Here is a 19912-nt window from a genome sequence, read left to right on the forward strand (position 1 = left end):
AACTGGAAAAGGTTGCCACGTGAGGAGGACATCTGCCATGATGATTTACTATTGGTATCACCTAATTTTTTTTTTTATTACGATTTTGGATTGATGATGATGAAGATGATGATGTCAAGGGGGACCAGAAGGGGGAATGTCAACTTACTTTTATTTTTCAACCTCACAGCATCCTGAATCAAATCGAAAAGATCCATACACATCCCAAAAAATAAAAACAAAAAAACAACACTTAATCATGAAAATGTTAATGGTGCCCAAGTAAAATCTGACATCTGTTTCACTCTGGTGATTGCGTGAACAGGATTAATGAGAATTATCCCCATCGGACCTCACAGATTACCCAACTTCAAGATGGATAAACAGTCAGGGGAGGTCACATAAATTCTGAGACTCCTAAAGCGGCACAGTTTTGACTACATTTTCCTTTTTTTTTCGTATTAATTCACTTTCTGCAGTCCAAGGTCACTTACTTCATGAATGAAACCAAAATCAAACGTAAACTTTGAATTGATCAAACAATTCAGCCAAAAGAGAAACTGTTGCCAAATTTTCCATCAGGTTAAAACTTGTTGATGCTCACCAAGCTAGCCACACAAATCCTCACATGCAAAGAAGCACTTGGATGTATAATGTTGCACATCTCCTGCCATACATGAAGTGAGCTAATGGTATAAGTAAGGCTTTACACAACATCAGGCACATAACATGGCGTTAATGCCTCTCAAGTGGAATCAGAGGATAAAGTTTACACAAACACAAGCTTGCATGTATGAGAACAGAAATGTAGCTTTGGGTGAAGAGCAAGAAAAAACCCCATCTGATTTTAAGGTGTCTTTTGGGCCGACAAAGTAGCATAGTACATCTTAATTCAGTATTATCACAATATTGATTGATTAATTCAATATACAGAGGCCGAGATCTACCGGAGTCAAATTCCTTGTTTGGCATGCTCAAACTTAGCAAATAAAAGATTGATTGATTGATTGATTGATTGATTGATTGATTGATTGATTGATTGATTGATTGATAGATATCATAAACATGTTTCTGCTCCAGCATGTTACTAATGGTGTGTGTTGCCGTACTGAGGTGGCCATATTGTAAAATCACACAATCCATCCATTATCATGGGTTTATCTAGCCTCAGGTCACAAGGGCAGCAGCTTGAGCAAGGAAGCCCAGACTTCCTTATATTATTTATGGGGTAGTTTTTTTTTTTAATAGCATACTCTAGTGGCTGTGTCCCTGAAGGATGATTATGAATGAATTTAGTGCCACCTTATTTCTTTTTTTTTATCATTTTTTCCAGTCACATTATGTGGATATGGATATGATTGTGTTTTTTAAAATCTTTTTTCCATTCACAATACGTGTGCATAGATTGAGCAATAAAAATACACTCAACTTACAACTCAACTCTCTCACGCTCTCTCTCTCTCTCTTTCGCTCTCTCTCGCTCTCTCTCCTCTATTTTTCCAAAAGCAACTGCTTTCCGGCTGAATGGCTGGATCAATGGCTTGCATAGAAGAGCAGCAGATGTGTGTGTTATCCGTATGATCCGCCCACACATTATATAAGAGGATCCAGCAGCAGGTAATAGACCATCTGTGTGACATGAGACCAGATCTCAAACAGTTGGTTGCCGACCAATGCCAACACAGTCATTCATCCATTCAGACAGGGCTTAAAAGGTGACTAGTTGGACAGGAAATCCTTACAGAATATCCGCAGGTCAACGACCACACAGTCGGGTTATGATGTTTGCAAAAAAACAATGGGGTACAAAAACAAATAATTTTCATTTTTATAATGTATGCTTTAAGTCCACCCGTCAAGGTTTTGAAAAAAGTGTATACATTATCATCAAATATTTTTTTTAATACACATTTACTGTATATGTATTTCATAGGCTTTTAATGTGGGTGCTTCCTTTGTGCTCAATACTCCACTCAGTGGTTATCTCATGAAACTTCATCAAAAATAATTTTATACAGGAAATCATTCTAGAAAAACATTGCCATTGCTTTATTGGTGACTAATAAGTGTAAGAAGCTAAAAGAAACAACAGCTCATGGGATGACAAGATGCACAAACAGTTCATTTTCTAGACACAGTTCTCCTAATTGTAAAACCAGGAAGCAAATGTTTTTTGTGCCAAATAAGCCATAACATACTCAAGTTCAATTTCATGACAAGAATCTTAAGAATACATTTCTGAAAGGAATTTTCCATCTCTGATGCTTTAGCTTGTGAGGTCAGCATTGATTTATTTTTATTTAGTGGCAGCACGTTTGTTGTGCAAATTTTCCAAATTTAATGCATTCAGTCTTACATCTCCACATGGCTTGGCAAAACTATGAGACACACACACACAGACATGAGGAGCATTTACGAGGTTGGAAAGCTGGTGATGAGCAGAAAAGAGACTTCCTACTACAGAGACTACAGTGACAAAGATTTTCTGCATAATTTGCTTAAATAAGGCCTGCTTTCCTTCACTGAACTGTAAACTCAAACACTAGGCTGCTGGTTGAGAATACGCACACAACGGCCTGCGTCATTACTCTTTCCATGTCAAGCACAGATTTTCAAACATGCGGGGTTTTGTTAAAAAAAAAATCTCCATTTTACAAGCCTCGTAATGGAGGTATGGGCCGCGAACTCGCAAACGTGATATTTTCAGAGAGAGCAGGATAAGATGACTCTTTGTGACTTGGAGGGAAGGTGTGCTTCAGCGGAACCTCATTTTGAGCTTCTTCCAACAACTGCAACTTCAGCATGATGGGCAACAGCCTAGATGGTAAAGCATAGCAGAAGGAAGGAAGGAAGGAAGGAAGGAAGGAAGGAAGGAAGGAAGGAAGGAAGGATCAGTCCACACTCACTTGAAAAGCAAAAACCTTAAATGTCCTTTGTAATAATTAAAAAAAGATGTCAAACCTGTTCTTTACGTTCTTCATGAAGGTAGAGAGCAGTATATCAAAAAAGAAAACTGCGAACTGTCTCAGGCTACACCAAGTCCAAAAAATCAATCCTGGAGTCCCTCGGGACACTGACTCGACTCTATGTGGGACAGCATGGGCGGGGCGGATAATTCAAGTGTATCAAGTGGCGTCAAAGCACAAAGCTCTTACCGATACATTTTGCAGTTAAAATATCACATGATGCAAGAGCCATTTTAAGATAGCATTCACATGTCAGCCCTCAGGCATTACACTCAAGTTCACAAAATTGCAGTACCGCAAGATCCTTACATTTCTTTGGTCTCAAGCAGAGTCTGGAACAACAGCATCATAGGTAGCACCAAGTAGGTCAAGAATCCAGAAGGTCCCATCATGCTCCCATACATCGTCACATTGCCGGTCAGAACTGGAACGCAAACGCTCACATTTGACTGAAGGGCTCTTAAATGGATTTTAGCAAAGTGCTAACTAAGGAAGAGAAATGCACACTGTTTTTTGCCGTTTCAAAAGTGAAAGGAAGATCCACAACTGTCAGCTTGCCAATTGTGGACTGAAGTTCAGTCCAAGTGTTTGTCTGCGTGTTTTGGTTGCCTTGATGAAAACACAATACTGTTGTTTCCATTTCATCATCATCCTCTTCTTCCTCTGGAGTGGTCTCTTGGAATGTCAGCATTTTAGTGCGACAGTTGAGCGTGCTCTTGAGTTCTTGAATTGTCATCATTTTCACGTTTGGCACAAGCTCTGCATACAATGGGACAAAAAAGGATAACATTTACATTAAATAAAAGCTTCGTTTGGTGTGTGCTTTCCTTCAAGGTGTAGTTGACCAACCGTTGTTGAGAAGAAAATGAAAGGCGTCTTTGTAGCCATTGTGGTAAGCTTGCTCCACAATCTGAATAAAGAACACACTATTATTAAAGGAATTGCCAGTTAACTGAGCTACTGGCTGAGTTGAAATATAAAGTCCAAAGTAAAAGAAACACACAGGCAGCAAGGAATCTGCTCGGGGCATTGAATGGATAACTTGATTCAGCAAAAAAAAAAATTATATATATATATATGTTTTAATGAACCTAACCTCAAGTAAGAGCTTAAGAGTTGTCGATTATTAGTCGTGCACTCGACTAATAATATATATATGCCGTATATATATATATATATATATATATATATATACGGCGGAGCACTGGCTAGCACGTCCGCCTCACAGTACGGAGGGTGCGGGTTCGATTCCACCTCCGGCCCTCCCTGTGTGGAGTTTGCATGTTCTCCCCGTGTCCGCGTGGGTTTTCTCCGGGCCCTCCGGTTTCCTCCCACATCCCCAAAAACATGCTTGGTAGGCTGATTGAGCGCTCCAAATTGCCCCTAGGTGTGAGTGCGTGTGCGGATGGTTGTTCGTCTCTGTGTGCCCTGCGATTGGCTGGCAACGATAGGCTCCAGCAAGCCCGCGACCCCCGTGGGGATACAGCGGTACAGAAAATGGATGGATGGATATATATATACATATATATATACACACATATATACATACACACACATATATACATACACACACATATTACATCCAAGGGGCATTGAAATCAACCAAGATGACGCGCGCGCGCGCACACGCACGCACACGCACAATGATAATAATAATAATAAAATAATAATAATTAAAAGAAATATTTAACAAAAAACCTCACCTCTGGCTTTATTGGGTAGAGCGCATTCCAGAACCTGAGCCCATTGGCCAAATTGCCCTTCAAGGTCACCCCAGTCACCACCATGTCCAGCATGCTGGGTTGGTCTCCTGGACATATGTCCGTCTCCCCGGAGAAAGGAGACACTGTTAAAGTGCGACTGGGTAGCTCCAGAACTGGCTGCATCTGACTGAAACCGCCATCCATGTAGTGCTACAAGATGGGACGACAGATATCAGAGAGGGAGACGCCACATGTGTTTCCTCAATGCTGAAAAATACTCACCACGCCGTTGAGGGATGGCGGAAGCATACCGCAATATCCTGGAACAAAGCAGCTACAAAGCAGAGCCTGAAAATTTGAATTAAAAATGCTTAGATAAAAATTCTTTAATTGCTAAGAATCAACTCATCTGCCTCACCTGCACGACATCATCTTTGGACCGGTATTTTGTTATAATCGTGGGTTTGCCATCATCCAGACGGGTCGCGGCCACGGCGAGACGTCCGTTTGCAAGGAGATGCGCATCAGAAGGAAGATATTTGTTCAAAACAAACTTTAACCAGTTGAGAATTTCAACAGAGGGGTTGAATGGTCCAAATGTAAAGGCCTTCATCGCTTTGGAGAAGTTTAGCATCTCATTTTGCATGGTAACTGAGCATGAGGTTAAGGGGGGGGGGGGGGGAGAAATAATCAGAAATTACTTCCAAACACAAAAATAGCAGATTGCTAAAAAGTGAGAAAGATACTTACTCAGGTTTACTTCACAAGCAACAGCAGCAGCTACCAAAGACCCCGCAGACGCACCGAGAATAAACGGTGCCTTGCGAAGAAGCCATGGTGCGTTATGTACAAAACATTGGGCAACCCCTATCTGGTAGGTGGCCAGAAAGCCTGATCCAGAGAAGGAAATGGATGAAGGAGCTTCACCAAAATGAACGCAGGACTCCTCGAGAACCATGGTAAGGCTGTCAGGACAAGAACTCAATTTCAGTGGCCCCCAACACAAAAAAACTGAATTCGCTCAGAGGTGATATCCAGTGACAAGTAAGAGAAGGTTTTATAATGAAACCTTTTAAAAAGATCTCAATTAGCCATAGCATGTTAGTCAAGCACATGTGATGAGAGCATACAACACTCATAGTGTCCGTCTGCTCCAGTTTGATTGGGTTTTTTTAAAACCACTTTCCATGTGATAATGTGAGAGGAAATGCTTGTGTTTGAGTCAAAGGAAGGTGTACAAATATACCAAAACATGTTTACTTCTTTGCCAGAGCAAAAGACCCCTTGGCAATGTGGCTTGTTGTTGTGTTCTAGTTGCACTGGGTGATACACAAATGAAAAAATATAATAATAATAAACCACTTTAAACACAAACTATTTTTTTTTTTTTTTTTATGATAGCTTCACCTGTATTTTGGATGTTTACTTTAAATCCACCAATGCAACGTTCTAAAAACGTTTGACAAATCTGGAAACATTCTGATCTTTTGATACCAAACCTTTTGGTGATTTTCCTCTTTGGCCATTGTTTAAATGCTAGTTAAGATATTTTAACTTTCTATTTTTCATTTTATTTGTCAACTTTTCTCCATATAGTCGTCTTATATTAGTAAAGATTCAATATTATTTCACAGGCTAATTTTAGAGCATTTTTAGAGAATTTTCTTTTCTTTTTGTTTACCTGCAATTATTATAGATCTACAGCAGAGGTCACACTTGAGTGACCAACGCAGTTCAGTGTCAAATGCCAATACAATCGTCAAGGTACTATCAACACATCACGAGAGCAAGGCACTTTGTAACCAGAAAAACAGCTAAATTCATGAAAGCTCCCCAAATATTTATTCAAAGAAACAACAACAACAAACAGAACTCACCATAAGAGGACAACAAAGGAGGCAAATAATTTAACAGAGAGTGAAAGGAGGCAGGCAACTAAATACAAGGAAACTGACAGTGACAATCAGGAACACCTGGAGAAGACCTAAGTGGCTGAGGGAGCTAAAACCGGTTGGACGAGACAGGACAAGACACGAAACACACAAAAAAACAAAAAAAACATGAAATTGCATGAAATGCAAATCTAAACCAAAACAAGTATCATAAGAGTAGTCACGCAGAGTTTTGTTTTTTGCTGCAATGTGCGTCTAAGTAGATACATAGCAACAAGTAGCTTAACTAAAAAATATATATATAATAACAAAATGAATAAGCTATTGTGATAGGCTTGAGAAATGTACCAAAATAATGTAGATACACTGTTGGTGCTGTTCAAATTATAATAATTATTTTAAACAAAACAGGGATTGCAATTAATGATTAAAATGAGTATTATTGATGAACAGGATTTATGTAGTGTATAAAATGTATCACACAACAAACATTCAATATACTTCTCGTACAATATAATTAAAAATTGAAGACATTCAATAAAATAGATAGTTATTTTTCTCAATAGTGTTTGGTGTGATTAAAATAAAAGTATTGATTCACAATAAAGGTCATAGAAGAGGAAGCATAAAGTAAACAAGTCAATGATTGACAATCTTAGTTAGAACCAAGATGATTCTTGTTGCACAACACTTGTTTCATCTCAGCGGTGGGGCAGATGGCGAGCATTCGGGAGAGGTACGATAAGGGGAAACCTCAAAATGTTCCTTGTTCCGTTCAGAATCAGATAAAGGACTACTGTCTGAAACGTTCTTGTCCTGAAGGGGAGAGTATGCTGGAGACTCCAGAGGGTCATCCAGCTCTTTGCTGATGTCTTGTGGTGTTTTCAGAAACCTGATGAGTGACAAAAATAAGACGATAATGAACAATGAGACTCAAATAAAAGAAAGATGGCAAAGAATTGTGACAAATAGAAGTAAAATGAGACCTGAAGAGGAGTTTTTGTCCTTGCTCCTTTTTGATGATGTTGAGTTTGTAATAGTGTCTTAAAGCACGAGACATTTTTTCATAGGTCATATTGTCTCGATTCTATAGAGGACATGTGTCATCATTAGTGCGGGCGGCAGTGTGTCAATATTTGATTGGCACAGAACTTGGTGCTAACCTTGTGATGTCCCCACAGACGTGCGAGGCCGTTGGGATCCACCACCCTGAACACCTGGCTGCCACGATCTTCCCATCGGATGTATTCTTGATATTGGTCATCACACAGCAGGTTGTAGACATAATCCCACAGAAACCTGCATTCTGTTCATACAAAGGGATTAAAAAAAAAAAAAGTCAATTAAATATGAGCAAGTATCATCACTGCAGGCAAAACAGTTTGGACAGGGTATTTATTTATTTATTTACTTAAATTTGTATTGTTTCTGTATTGAGTTTATGACTTAAAAGTGAACTTCAGCGGAACAGGTTAGATACCAACGTACACCAACGTACATATTACGATTATCATCTGTTTTCTGTTTGGTCATGTGACATTCGCAAGCTGACACGTGGTTGGCTGTTACCTGAGCCCTGAGCAACTGTGTTGTCATTTTTAACCAAGCGGCAAAATTGGCGTCTTCTGGGATGGAACAAAAAAGGTGGATTTTGTGGTTTAATTTATTTTCCACAAAAGCAATATTAATCTGAAGACTGTTTAGACTAGTAGTAGTGCATAGAACATAATGGTGTAAAACAGTGGTTCCCAAACTTTTGCATGCTGGCGCCCCCTTTGGCTCTCCAGTGAATTCCTAGCGCCCCCCCCCCCCCCCAGGACCGGCATTTATATAAATAAATAATACATTTATATAAATAAATAAATAAATAATACATTTATAATATCATTACCATTACGTTGAATTAGTGGGAGCCCTGAGTTTGTTTCTCAGAAACGAGCCGGTCCCATCTAGACCAGTGGTTCCCAAACTTTTGCAGGCTGGCGCCCCCTTTGGCTCTCCAGTGAATTCCTAGCGACCCCCCCCCCCCCCCCCCCCCCCCAGGACCGGCATTTATATAAATAAATAATACATTTATATAAATAAATAAATAAATAATACATTTATAATATCATTACCATTACGTTGAATTAGTGGGAGCCCTGAGTTTGTTTCTCAGAAACGAGCCGGTCCCATCTAGACGTAGGAGACAATGACACCATGTGTTGGTCTCCATGTGTTGAAGCAGTTTTGAATGCTTCACTGCCTGGTTAGTTAGCCTGTCGCCACATATTAGCTTTACGGGCTCGACTGGGGAAACATGTCACGTGACCGGGACGAGTGTCTTGACCTGAATTAATTGATCGTCGATAAAAAAAAAAATTCTGTGCGGCTTGGCGGCCCGGTACCAAGTGACCCACGGACCGGTACCGGTCCGCGGCCCGGTGGTTGGGGACCACTGCCCTAACCAGCTCAACACAACACAACACGGCGCGTTCTGGCGAGTCCCCAATTTCATGTTGACTTGAACTCAAGATGATGTTGACCGCCAGAATGCGGTTTTTATTATAAGATAAAATTCTGAACATTACAAGCTTGAAATTACAAACCTGAGCTTTTGCTTTTGTAGTCTATGCTGTCGGATCTGACTGGGCCAGAGCGGCGTGTTGTGTACAAATCGACTGCCGCCCCCCTACCGCCCCTTTCTTCCTCACCGCCCCCCCAGATCTTTCCACCGCCCCCAGGGGGGCGGTACCGCCCACTTTGGGAACCACTGGTGTAAAACAATTGTGTTGACTTTTATTTTTTTTTAATTATAGTGGCATAGTAGTTCTGTGTTCATAAAATTTAAGTAGAGGTTTTATTCCTAAAAAAAAAAATATATATATATATATATATATATATATATATATATATATATATATATATTAAGATGATAAACAGTAATATTATGCGGTTTTAAACACGACTTCACTCTCGAACATTTCCTATGAATATAAACCCACTGTAATTAAAAAATATATAACTAATTTTGTATTTAGAATGCTATTTTTAAAATTACAACAGGCCTGTATATATGCACATAGCTAAGAGTAAAAATTTTCATTGCATCCAATACATCAATGACTTTCTGAAAACGAAACATACACAAGTGAGAACAAATCTTTCTTTCACAGCTAAACTGAAAACAAGTGAAACCAAACATGGTGGTGTCTTACGACGACCCACCCATCCCCCACGTACTGTACAATGCTGTCCTTTCATCCTTTCCAAAGAGACTATAATTTTGCCTTGATGGAATAAAATGATGACAATCTTTAAAGTACCCGATTTAAAACATGTTTTCGTATGAGGAAGTTAAGCTTTACCTGGCAAGCGGCCGTCGGGTGTGTGCGTTTGTTGTTGAGGTTTCTCTTGGCAGGTCAAATCGAGAGGTTCCTCCATAAGTGTTTCAGGTTCATCTTGTTTTTGTGGAGCTACAGAAACAGAGCAGGACAAGAGTCACAAACATGTCATAAGCGCTGCTGAAATTGAAACTGTGAAAGTGCTGAGTGAGTGAGAAATGTGAGCAGATGGAGAGTAAAACCGAAAACAAAAGTGTGTTGAATAACGATGAGCAGTTTTTGTGTTTTGGGGGGGTGAAAAAGGGTGCAGCACTATTAGCTCTGAAGTCAATTCTGTCTTGTAAAGTTGCAACAATAATGGTTTCAAAACCATAGGCCAATTCCACTACCTACAATAGAAACCACATTTTCTTTTTTTTTCCCCTTTTTTACAGACCATTGATAGTGAATGTGTAAAAGTCAACACGTGAGTGTGTACGGACGCGGAGGTTTATGGTGAGTTATAAAGACAACAGTTTAGACAGTTTGCCATCCTGACAGTTTTACTTGTTAATAATCAAACAGCAACCATTTTCCTTCAGACACTAATCCTTGCTACAATAACAAGCTTGGGTTTTGCGTGTTAATGGTATGACTGAAGGTTTTAGCAAAAGTGCACAACAAACCATTTTAAAACACCGATTGTTTTTTTCTGCTTGCTCAAGAAGTACTTAACAAACCTTTCGAATTATCAAAGGGGACATTTTGTTGTCATGATTGGACCGTATTGATACTACGTGTGATTTTGGAGGTAAATAAAATGTATGTCTGACCTCGCGTGTTGTCTGAGGAGGGAGACAGGGACTCTTCAATTTTTGGGACTTGCATCTGAGGCCTGTCTGTGCTTTGGATGTGAGACCTCTTTGGGGGTTGACATACAACAGTCCTCCGTTGCTTTATCACACACTGCAGGATCTCATACAGAACGTCACCTACAGACAACCAAGATGATGTAAGAGATGTCAGTCCTGCCTGGAGTTCCTGGGTACAGCTATACCTGAGCTAGGGCAGCGGTGTCTGAAGTCCTCCTTGGTGAGCAGGCACAGGGCCCGGCCATTCATCTCAAAGTGAGCCTTCTCAGGTCGCCGGAGTGAGTACTCCTTGTGAGCCCAGTGAAGCCAGAGGGAAACGTCCTCCCTATCCCACAAAGATGGATTTATTCCTGGAAGCATAAGATGTACAAAAGAGTCGATTCAAAACAGGTGCTTGACTTCTTGTCTATGAAAAACTGACCATTTGTCTTTTTTTGTGCTGTCATAACAAAATAGATAAGAAAATCATTATGGAATGATTTGATTTGTCCGGGTTTCCTCAGGGAACAATCCCAAGGAATGAATAAAGTTGAGTCTAAGTCTATTCGGGAATATTTTTTACTATAGCTTCGTTTTGTTTTAGGATATTATAATGTATACAAGTGTCTGTATCTGTAATTTGTGCATGGGTTTTTTTCATGTAGAGGAGGTGTTGGAAGAGACAGAAAACGTTCTCACAATTCTGAAATAGGCATGTAAGTAAAGTAAAGTAAAGTAAAGTAAAGTAAAAATAACTAACGTAGCTGTCCAGGAAGATGCCATAGGTCATCTTGTGAAGGAGTGCTGACTTTTGGTATCTTGTCTGGTGGGAGGTGATGCCCACTGATTTGTGTTTCAAGCATTAAAGTAGGAGCACGTCTTTTTTGACGCTCTCCCTAAAACAAAATTCACATGTCCATAAATACACACAATGGCACAGGTAATCTCCCAAAATCAACACGTTGCCATATGTGTCCCCTGAGAGGACCTTACTCACCTTCACCAACATTGACATATCCGTTTGCGGCTCTCCCCAAATAATAATAAAAATATATTAGCCTTAAAGTGAACAAGTAATCAGATGAAAAGACCGAACGCAACTTATTTGTTTCTAGTGTTTTCGTATTCAACTCTTCCGGAAAATGAAAAACGAAAGCAAGCTCATCCTGTGGCGTGTGCGCAAAACATCCTGATTGGTCGGAACAATTCATTGCGTCCCAGCAATATGATAATGGGCGAAAAACATGACGGATGCTTTCTTTTATCCCACCATCCGTGTGAATAATAACTTTCACCACGCTGGAATGCACAGTTTAGAGCAGATTAGTGTTTTTTTGTTTTGTTTTTTTAAACGACGGTGAAGACGACTTTGACCAGAAGAAGCCGCTCTTGTTCATCCAGCTGACAACCATTCCCCCTAATCGGAAATCGAAGAAGTACCGCTGATGACGTTTCTGTGGGAAATACAAACAGAGCAGCGCTTGTCCTCTTCATACAATCATCAAAAAGAGACAAAGAATTGAGGAAAAGAAGAGATCAAAGTAATAATTTATTGTCGCATCGAGTTTTATTCCCAATGTCGTTATTTGTGGCGGGATAACTAATGTGACTTCGGACACGTCATTAGCAAGCAGCGCTTTGCTAGCTAGTTAAAGTATGCAACCTGTCTGCAGCTGCGTATTAATTCTAAGCAGCCTTTCTTCGTGTCTTTCAGTAGTGATTTCGTCTCTAAGAAGCAACAGTCGTCGCCTTAATACTAAAACGCATATACAATACACATTTGGTCAGATTGACTCCCATTATAAATCCCAATATTTAGTGTACGGTAAACCTGATGTTTTATCAACATTTACCCACAATTACTGCATAAATCCTTCCAATGGTGACTGAATGACAGCAAAAACAGGACATTTGTGTTGAGGGCTTACACTCCCTTAAAGGGCATGTAAAGACACTATGGGGTCCCAAAATTTATTTGATAAAGATTGACTTGTATTTTAGGAAGTTGTTGTTAATTTGTGAATAAAATTGCAATTGAGGAGTGAAGGAATAGGGTCAAAAGACACAAAACCCGCCTAGCCACAATAACAGATACGCTCACATCTCTTTGGATAAAGTATATAAGCAGACAAGTATATTCATGGAGTCAACCAATAAAGAAGACATAACTAGACATTCTTTGATATAAGATAATAACAGAGGTTGCTACAACTTCACAATTCAATATGTATTTCTGTGCACTGCAAAATAAATGTCTTTTGATATGTTGCCTAAATAGCTTAATGACCCTTAAGGAACTGTGTAATGCATGCCTGATGTTTTTTCTCTAAATCATGGACACGGCCAGAGTCGTCTTGACCGTTCAGTACTTGATTATATCTTGTGTTTTGATTAAACGTCATATGTCGCCTAATGCGGGACGCCAGCTTTTCGATTACTACTGAACGCTCTGCACAGAGGGAAATATTTTGCCTAACAAAGAAAAGATGGTGGGAAGCATGATTAAACTAAGAATATAATGATGTGAGCAAAGACATGGAGTATCAAAAGAACTAACTTTGCATAGTCAGGGAACAGTAATAGATTAATGATGTGACAGCCAAAAAGCTCACATAAATTCGTACAAAATGACAAAATTGAAAGAACGAGGTACGACAGTATATGTGCAAGGATGGAGGAGAATGTTTACAGGAAGGTCACTTGGAGATAAAAACCAGCTGGTGCCAGAGGGAGACAGCCAAGGACTCGGCCAAAGATGATCACCAAGGCCGAAAGACGGGATGGAAGACAACAGCCCCCACACACACACACCGAATCGTCCATAACCCGCACCCACTCCCATTGAATCAAACTCTACTGCGAACTCGCCCCACCCCAACGACTCATCACCCATCAAACTCGCCCCACACCGGCATGTGCAACTGAATATAAGCTGACCAAAGAACCTTGAACGTTGCCTTTTCTGAATGGAGACTTTCTGCTCTTGAAAGGCCCAGCGCTGTATTGTACTTTCCTGAAAACAGAGCTTTCTTAACAAGAATTGTGATTGAACTCAACCAACCTGTGTAAGTCTAATTTCTGCTTCAGTGTCTTTGCATTTTCCTAAATCTGAAGAAATTAAACGAGCACGCAGTGAGTAAATTGGATAACAGGTGATTGGCAATGGCTTTTGCCGTGAGGCGCAGATAGCGCTCCCTAAATTGTGGACCAAATCCAACAGGAGTAATCGATGAAAAATCAACGGTTTGTTGCCGAGTTACTTCGCCCATGTAAACCTAATGGCGGATACAGCAGCGGAAGCGATGTCGTCTGACGAATCTCCCTCAGATGATTCTTCACCTTCAGATGAAAATGAAGAAGAGTATGATTTCTTTCCTGGGGTACAAGGGTACCAATTTGAACCGGTGAGAAGTACCCCAGCGGGAGAAATCAAACCGAAAATGGCGATCATCGTGGTCGTGGGCAGGACCATGGTCAGGAAAATGCGGATCGGCTTGGAAATATTGACTGGTTCGTAACAAAATATCCCATAACTAACTGCCTAAATAATTGTGAATAATTTAAAACTATTCTACTTGTTAATACCTACGCGCAAAATGGAAAAAAAATAAGATATTCTAACCGGAGATTGCATTGACCTAATTTTCACATGGTCCTTGTTTACATTTTGCATTTGACTGATTTTCATGAATGACTGTATTTTATATTGTAATATCATGACCAGAAAAGTTATTATAATGTAAAATATTTTGACAGTAAACATACTTTCATGGTTTTGCCACAGGTCAGTGTTCAATTATTGTGTCCCATTCAAAAGTGCCATGTAAATGCCTCTGATTTATGAATCATGACAGGTAAAAAAAATACCAAAAACACCATGATGTTTGATTGTTACATACATGGCAATCAATTGTTCTTCTGTGGGCACAGGTTGGACTGTAGGGACTGCGTCTGGCTTGAGAAGTTTTGAAGTAAAGTGGGGAATTCTGACTTTAAAGTCGGAATTCTGACTTTATTCTCAGAATTCTGAGAATAAAGTCAGAATTCTGACTCAGAATTCTGAGAAAAAAAAGTCAAAATCCTGTCACCCCTCGTTTTTCTTTTTCTTCACTGGCCCTAATCCTCTTCCGTATATATGTGACGTATTGGAGACAAAACACCAGGAAAGTGTGTGGTTCTCCGCGCGATCAATCGGTAAACAATGAGGGGGGGGGGGGGGGGGGTCCTATCATCTACGTCACGGTACCACGTGATCCAGAATGGAGAGGTTCATGACAGGGCCGGGGAAGATCGAGAAATACACACAAATTGACTGCGTTTGGCTCACGAATGCAATTTTATTTCAGATTCTATAATATTATTTGGATACAGGTGAATATAATCGAGCATTCTGAGTGGTTTTTAGAGCATGTTAAAGGTGCCTTTACATACGCTTTAACCACCAGGTGGCTCCAACGACTTTTCCTTACGACCTCTGTGTTGTGAGCAGAGCAGGCACGTGAAAGGGGAGCCGACAACTACGCGGCTCCTGGGCTGGTGCTATGGCTAGTGTCCAAGAAGACGAGGAAATTCGCTCCCCTTTGGGCTTCAAGTCATTCGTTTGGAAGCACTTTGGATTCCAAAGAAAAGATGGCTCAACGGACAATTAAAATTATTGTAAATAAATAGTTCAGTAATGCACTTTAAAGTTAATGGTATTACAAAAAAAGAAAGAATATTCATTTTTCTTTACTTATATGAGAAAAAATATAGGAATTCGATAAAGTTCAGTGTTAAAATAAGCACTTTGTATACTACAATACTCTTGTAATTTCCTAAATAAAGAGTTTGCAGTACCTTGTTGATTTTGCGTATGAATTGTTATAAATCAGGATATTGTTCTATATTTTTTATTTAAAAAAAATAATAATATATCGATCGTGGAGCACTATATCGTGATGTATCGTGAATGAATCACAGCAGGCTTTAAGATATCGGCAATAATCGTATCGTGGTCCTTTGTATCGATATGATATACATATGTATATGTGTATGTATATGTGTATGTATATATATATATATGTGTATATATATATATATATATATATATATATATATATATATATATATATATATATATATATATATATATATATATATATGTATATATGTATATATATATCTAGTCTTATATAATATAGTCTTCGGAAACTCAGGCGAGCGGGGACTCCTCCGGCCGTCATGACTACTTTTTACCGCGGCACCATTGAGAGCGTCCTCTCCAGCTGTATTGCTGTCTGGGGTGGCAGCTGCACTGACCAAGACTTGAAGGCCCTGCAGCGCATTGTGAAAACGGCTAGTAAGACTATTGGTGCTTCTCTCCCCTCCTTGAAGGACATTTACACCTCCCATCTCACCCGCAAGGCGACCAAGATTGTGAGTGATGTGAGTCACCCCGCTCACTCTTTGTTTGAACTTCTGCCCTCTGGGAGGCGGTACAGGAGCCTGCGCTCCCGCACCACCAGACTTTCCAACAGCTTCGTACTCCAGGCTGTTAGGATCCTGAACTCGCTCCCCCTTTCAGCGTAGCGTCCTGTTCTTGCTGTATGCTCACTGGCTCGGTTTTGCCCCTCATATTCAATGGGTTATTGGTCTGTTTTTATTCATCGCTCATTTTATTTTATTTTATTTATTATTTATTATTTATGGTTTGTGCCTTCTTGTTTTTGTTTTGTGTCGCCTACTTGTATGTCTCGTCACCGTGGGATGGAGGAAACGGAATTTCGGTTTCTTTGTGTGTCTTGACATATGAAGGGATTGACAATAAAGCTGACTTTGACTTTGATATATATATATATATATATATATATATATATATATATATATATATATATATATATATATATACACCGTTTTTTCCATGTATAATGCGCCCCCATGTATAATACGCACCCTAAAAATGGCATGTTGATGCTGGGAAAAAGCCTGTACCCATGTATAATACGCACCCAAATTATTATTATTTTTTTTTCTTCCCAATGATCGTCACACACGCATCTGGGTGTGGTGAAATTTGTCCTCTGCATTTGACCCATCCCCGTGTGATTTTGATCCATCCCCTGGGGGAGAGGGGAGCAGTGAGCAGCAGTGAGCAGCAGCGGCGCCGCGCTCGGGAATCATTTGGTGATCTAACCCCCCAATTCCAACCCTTAATGCTGAGTGCCAAGCAGGGAGGCAATGGGTCCCATTTTTATAGTCTTTGGTATGACCCGGCCGGGTTACTTAAGTCCGTAAACGTAAAATTATTTCAGAAAAAATATCATCTTTGGGAACAACCGGATGTTATTCTGCCGGTCAGTATCACTGCGCATGCAGGAGCAAACTCGATAGCGAAGAAATATGTGAGACTCTCAACGGGATCACCAATATTTGAGTGATGTTCCAGTTATTTATCACAATTATTTATTATTATAATAATAATATATATAATATATATAATTATTTATTTATTATTCACAATTGTCATGGTGATCTTTCTGGTGATTTCTTAACTAGGCTGGATGTATTTTTTTTGTTGGCGTTGATTTCTCCGACTGCCCAGAAAGGCACCACCGCGATCAGTTAGGTTAAAATGAAAAGAGAGGAAAGTGACGTGCGGACATGTGAAAAAGGCGGCTCTGTATGGGAGAGAAGTTGAAGAGGAATAAAAACACCCTTGGAAACCAAAACTTGCCCCTCGTCGTGACTCGGAGCCGCAACAAATGTTTCGGATTTGTGTAGGGTACATTGTGACAGCAAACGAGCAGGTGATCGAGCAAGCGTCTGATACGAGAGCATTGTGTTCGTATGGAGCGTGTTTGAAGTGAACAGCAGAGAAGAAAGGAACAAGGCAAAGTGTTGTGAAATAAAATATTACCTGTAATACGCATTTAGGTAGAGAACTGAACTCTCGCTCTTTATATAGCGGACCTGTCAAAAAAAAAATAAAAAATTGGACCCATGTATTGTTAGAAAAATGTATATATATGTTATCATGCGTTCTCTAATCAATGCTTTACCGCAATATTACTGCAATATATGCTTGCTGTTTGGCCTTGCTGTTTTTATGATGTACCACAGAAGAGAAAAGGTACGGCTGGGCCAGGAGAGAGGTCAGACAGGACGCAGCTGACAACTCAGCAAAAAGAAGACATCTACCGAGACAGTTCCTTCTTAACAAAGACCACTTTGTTAGACAACATGCCTCATTGCTGTCTTGCACTTCAGATGAACCTACAAGTGACCATCAAAGTCTGGGTTTTCCAAGCTATCTTGATCGTTAGATTATGTTTGTGCGTATCCAGTAATTAATAACCTAGCTTGTCTCATCCTACACAAGGTCGTAAAACCTCCCTTGCTAGAGCTCAAGGACTTTCTCTTCTCAACTCAAACTCCTTTTTATCACGTTCTTATTATTTTGCTTACGAGGCAAAGCCCACGTGCTCCCCCCCCCTTCCTTTAGGGGCTTTCGTCTCATAATTGTGGGCAGGGCAAATCCAAATAAAAAGAGCGGGAGTGTACACAGATATTGAGTGTTGTGAGATTGTTGTAAACTATCTGTACTGCACTCCTCGCGAGAAAAGACTTGATATTCTGTCTCACTTGTGGTTTGTTTGCTGATGCTCTTCTCTTAATAGTTGTTCAGTCAGCGATTTAAACCTGACATGTATAATGCGCACCCCAGATTTTAGGACAATAAATTAGTTAAATTTTGCGCATTATACATGGGAAAAAACGGTATACATATACAGTGCCTTGCGAAAGTATTCGGCCCCCTTGAACTTTTCAACATTTCGCCACATTTCAGGCTTCAAACATAAAGATATAAAATTTTAATTTTCTGTCAAGAATCAACAACAAGTGGGACACAATCGTGAAGTGGAACGAAATTTATTGGATAATTTAAACTTTTTTAACAAATAAAAAACTGAAAAGTGGGGCGTGCAATATTATTCGGCCCCCCTTGCGCTAATACTTTGTAGCGCCACCTTTTGCTGCAATTACAGCTGCAAGTCGCTTGGGGTATGTCTCTATCAGTTTTGCACATCGAGAGACTGGAATTCTTGCCCATTCTTCCTTGCAAAACAGCTCGAGCTCAGTGAGGTTGGATGGAGAGCGTTTGTGAACAGCAGTCTTCAGCTCTTTCCACAGATTCTCGATTGGATTCAGGTCTGGACTTTGACTTGGCCATTCTAACACCTGGATACGTCTATTTGTGAACCATTCCATTGTAGATTTGGCTTTATGTTTTGGATCATTGTCCTGTTGGAAGATCAATCTCCATCCCAGGCTCAGGTCTTTTGCAGACTCCAACAGGTTTTCTTCCAGAATGGTCCTGTATTTGGCTCCATCCATCTTCCCATCAATTTTAGCCATCTTCCCTGTCCCTGCTGAAGAAAAGCAGGCCCAAACCATGATGCTGCCACCACCATGTTTGACAGTGGGGATGGTGTGTTCAGGGTGATGAGCTGTGTTGCTTTTACGCCAAACATATCGTTTTGCATTGTGGCCAAAAAGTTCGATTTTGGTTTCATCTGACCAGAGCACCTTCTTCCACATGTTTGGTGTGTCTCCCAGGTGGCTTGTGGCAAACTTTAAACGAGACTTTTTATGGATATCTTTGAGAAATGGCTGTCTTCTTGCCACTCTTCCATAAAGGCCAGATTTGTGCAGTGCACGACTGATTGTTGTCCTATGGACAGACTCTCCCACCTCAGCTGTAGTTATCTGCAGTTCATCCAGAGTGATCATGGGCCTCTTGGCTGCATCTCTGATCAGTCTTCTCCTTGTTTGAGATGAAAGTTTGGAGGGACGGCCGGGTCTTGGTAGATTTGCAGTGGTCTGATACTCCTTCCATTTCAATATAATTGCTTGCACAGTGCTCCTTGAGATGTTTAAAGCTTGGGAAATCTTTTTGTATCCAAATCCGGCTTTAAACTTCTCCACAACAGTATCGCGGACCTGCCTGGTGTGTTCCTTTGTCTTCATGGTTCTCTCTGCGCTTTAAACAGAACCCTGAGACTATCAAAGAGCAGGTGCATTTATACGGAGACTTGATTACACACAGGAGCATTCTATTTATCATCGTCAGTCATTTAGGACAACATTGGATCATTCAAAGATCCTCACTGAACTTCTGGAGTGAGTTTGCTGCACTGAAAGTAAAGGGGCCGAATAATATTGCACACCCCACTTTTCAGT

The 19912-nt window shown here is 40.2% G+C and overlaps 2 protein-coding genes across 3 annotated transcripts; both read right to left on the bottom strand.

Annotated features, from left to right (window-relative positions):
- Positions 1 to 2023: 2023 nt before the first annotated feature.
- On the bottom strand, positions 2024 to 6630 carry LOC119115591 (patatin-like phospholipase domain-containing protein 2). Its single transcript, XM_037240276.1, has 10 exons — positions 6526 to 6630; positions 5399 to 5613; positions 5067 to 5299; positions 4931 to 4996; positions 4649 to 4858; positions 3795 to 3855; positions 3453 to 3704; positions 3255 to 3369; positions 2941 to 3063; positions 2024 to 2796 (listed from the first exon to the last, which is right to left on the bottom strand). The coding sequence occupies exons 2-10, from the start codon at positions 5604 to 5606 to the stop codon at positions 2631 to 2633; spliced, it is 1434 nt and encodes a 477-aa protein (XP_037096171.1). The 5' UTR covers positions 5607 to 5613; positions 6526 to 6630; the 3' UTR covers positions 2024 to 2630.
- A 152-nt stretch (positions 6631 to 6782) lies between these two features.
- Positions 6783 to 12236, bottom strand: etv7 (ETS variant transcription factor 7). Of its 2 annotated transcripts, XM_037240300.1 has the most exons (8): positions 11691 to 11839; positions 11454 to 11589; positions 10900 to 11064; positions 10676 to 10834; positions 9888 to 9995; positions 7704 to 7846; positions 7527 to 7627; positions 6783 to 7432 (listed from the first exon to the last, which is right to left on the bottom strand). In XM_037240300.1, exons 1-8 carry the CDS (start codon positions 11706 to 11708, stop codon positions 7237 to 7239), a joined length of 1026 nt encoding a protein of 341 aa, XP_037096195.1. In that variant the 5' UTR covers positions 11709 to 11839; the 3' UTR covers positions 6783 to 7236. The 2 variants fall into 2 exon arrangements, with proteins under 2 accessions (XP_037096195.1, XP_037096185.1); XM_037240290.1 differs by lacking the exon at positions 11454 to 11589 and having other exon boundaries at positions 11691 to 12236.
- Between the last annotated feature and the right edge of the window lie 7676 nt (positions 12237 to 19912).

Source organism: Syngnathus acus, chromosome 2 (genome assembly GCF_901709675.1).
Source record: "Syngnathus acus chromosome 2, fSynAcu1.2, whole genome shotgun sequence".
Taxonomy (NCBI): domain Eukaryota; kingdom Metazoa; phylum Chordata; class Actinopteri; order Syngnathiformes; family Syngnathidae; genus Syngnathus; species Syngnathus acus.

Coding starts and splice junctions, on each gene's coding strand:
- LOC119115591 (XM_037240276.1), bottom strand. CDS start 5,606: ATGGTTCTCGAGGAGTCCTGCGTTCATTTTGGTGAAGCTCCTTCATCC. Junction 5,300..5,398: donor TGCTTGTGAAGTAAACCTGA/GTAAGTATCTTT, acceptor CCTCATGCTCAG/TTACCATGCAAAATGAGATG. Junction 3,856..4,648: donor TCTACCCAATAAAGCCAGAG/GTGAGGTTTTTT, acceptor TTCTTTATTCAG/ATTGTGGAGCAAGCTTACCA.
- etv7 (XM_037240290.1), bottom strand. CDS start 11,904: ATGAATTGTTCCGACCAATCAGGATGTTTTGCGCACACGCCACAGGAT. Junction 11,065..11,690: donor ATATGTCAATGTTGGTGAAG/GTGAGTAAGGTC, acceptor TTATGCTTCCAG/GAATAAATCCATCTTTGTGG. Junction 7,433..7,526: donor GGACAAAAACTCCTCTTCAG/GTCTCATTTTAC, acceptor GTCACTCATCAG/GTTTCTGAAAACACCACAAG.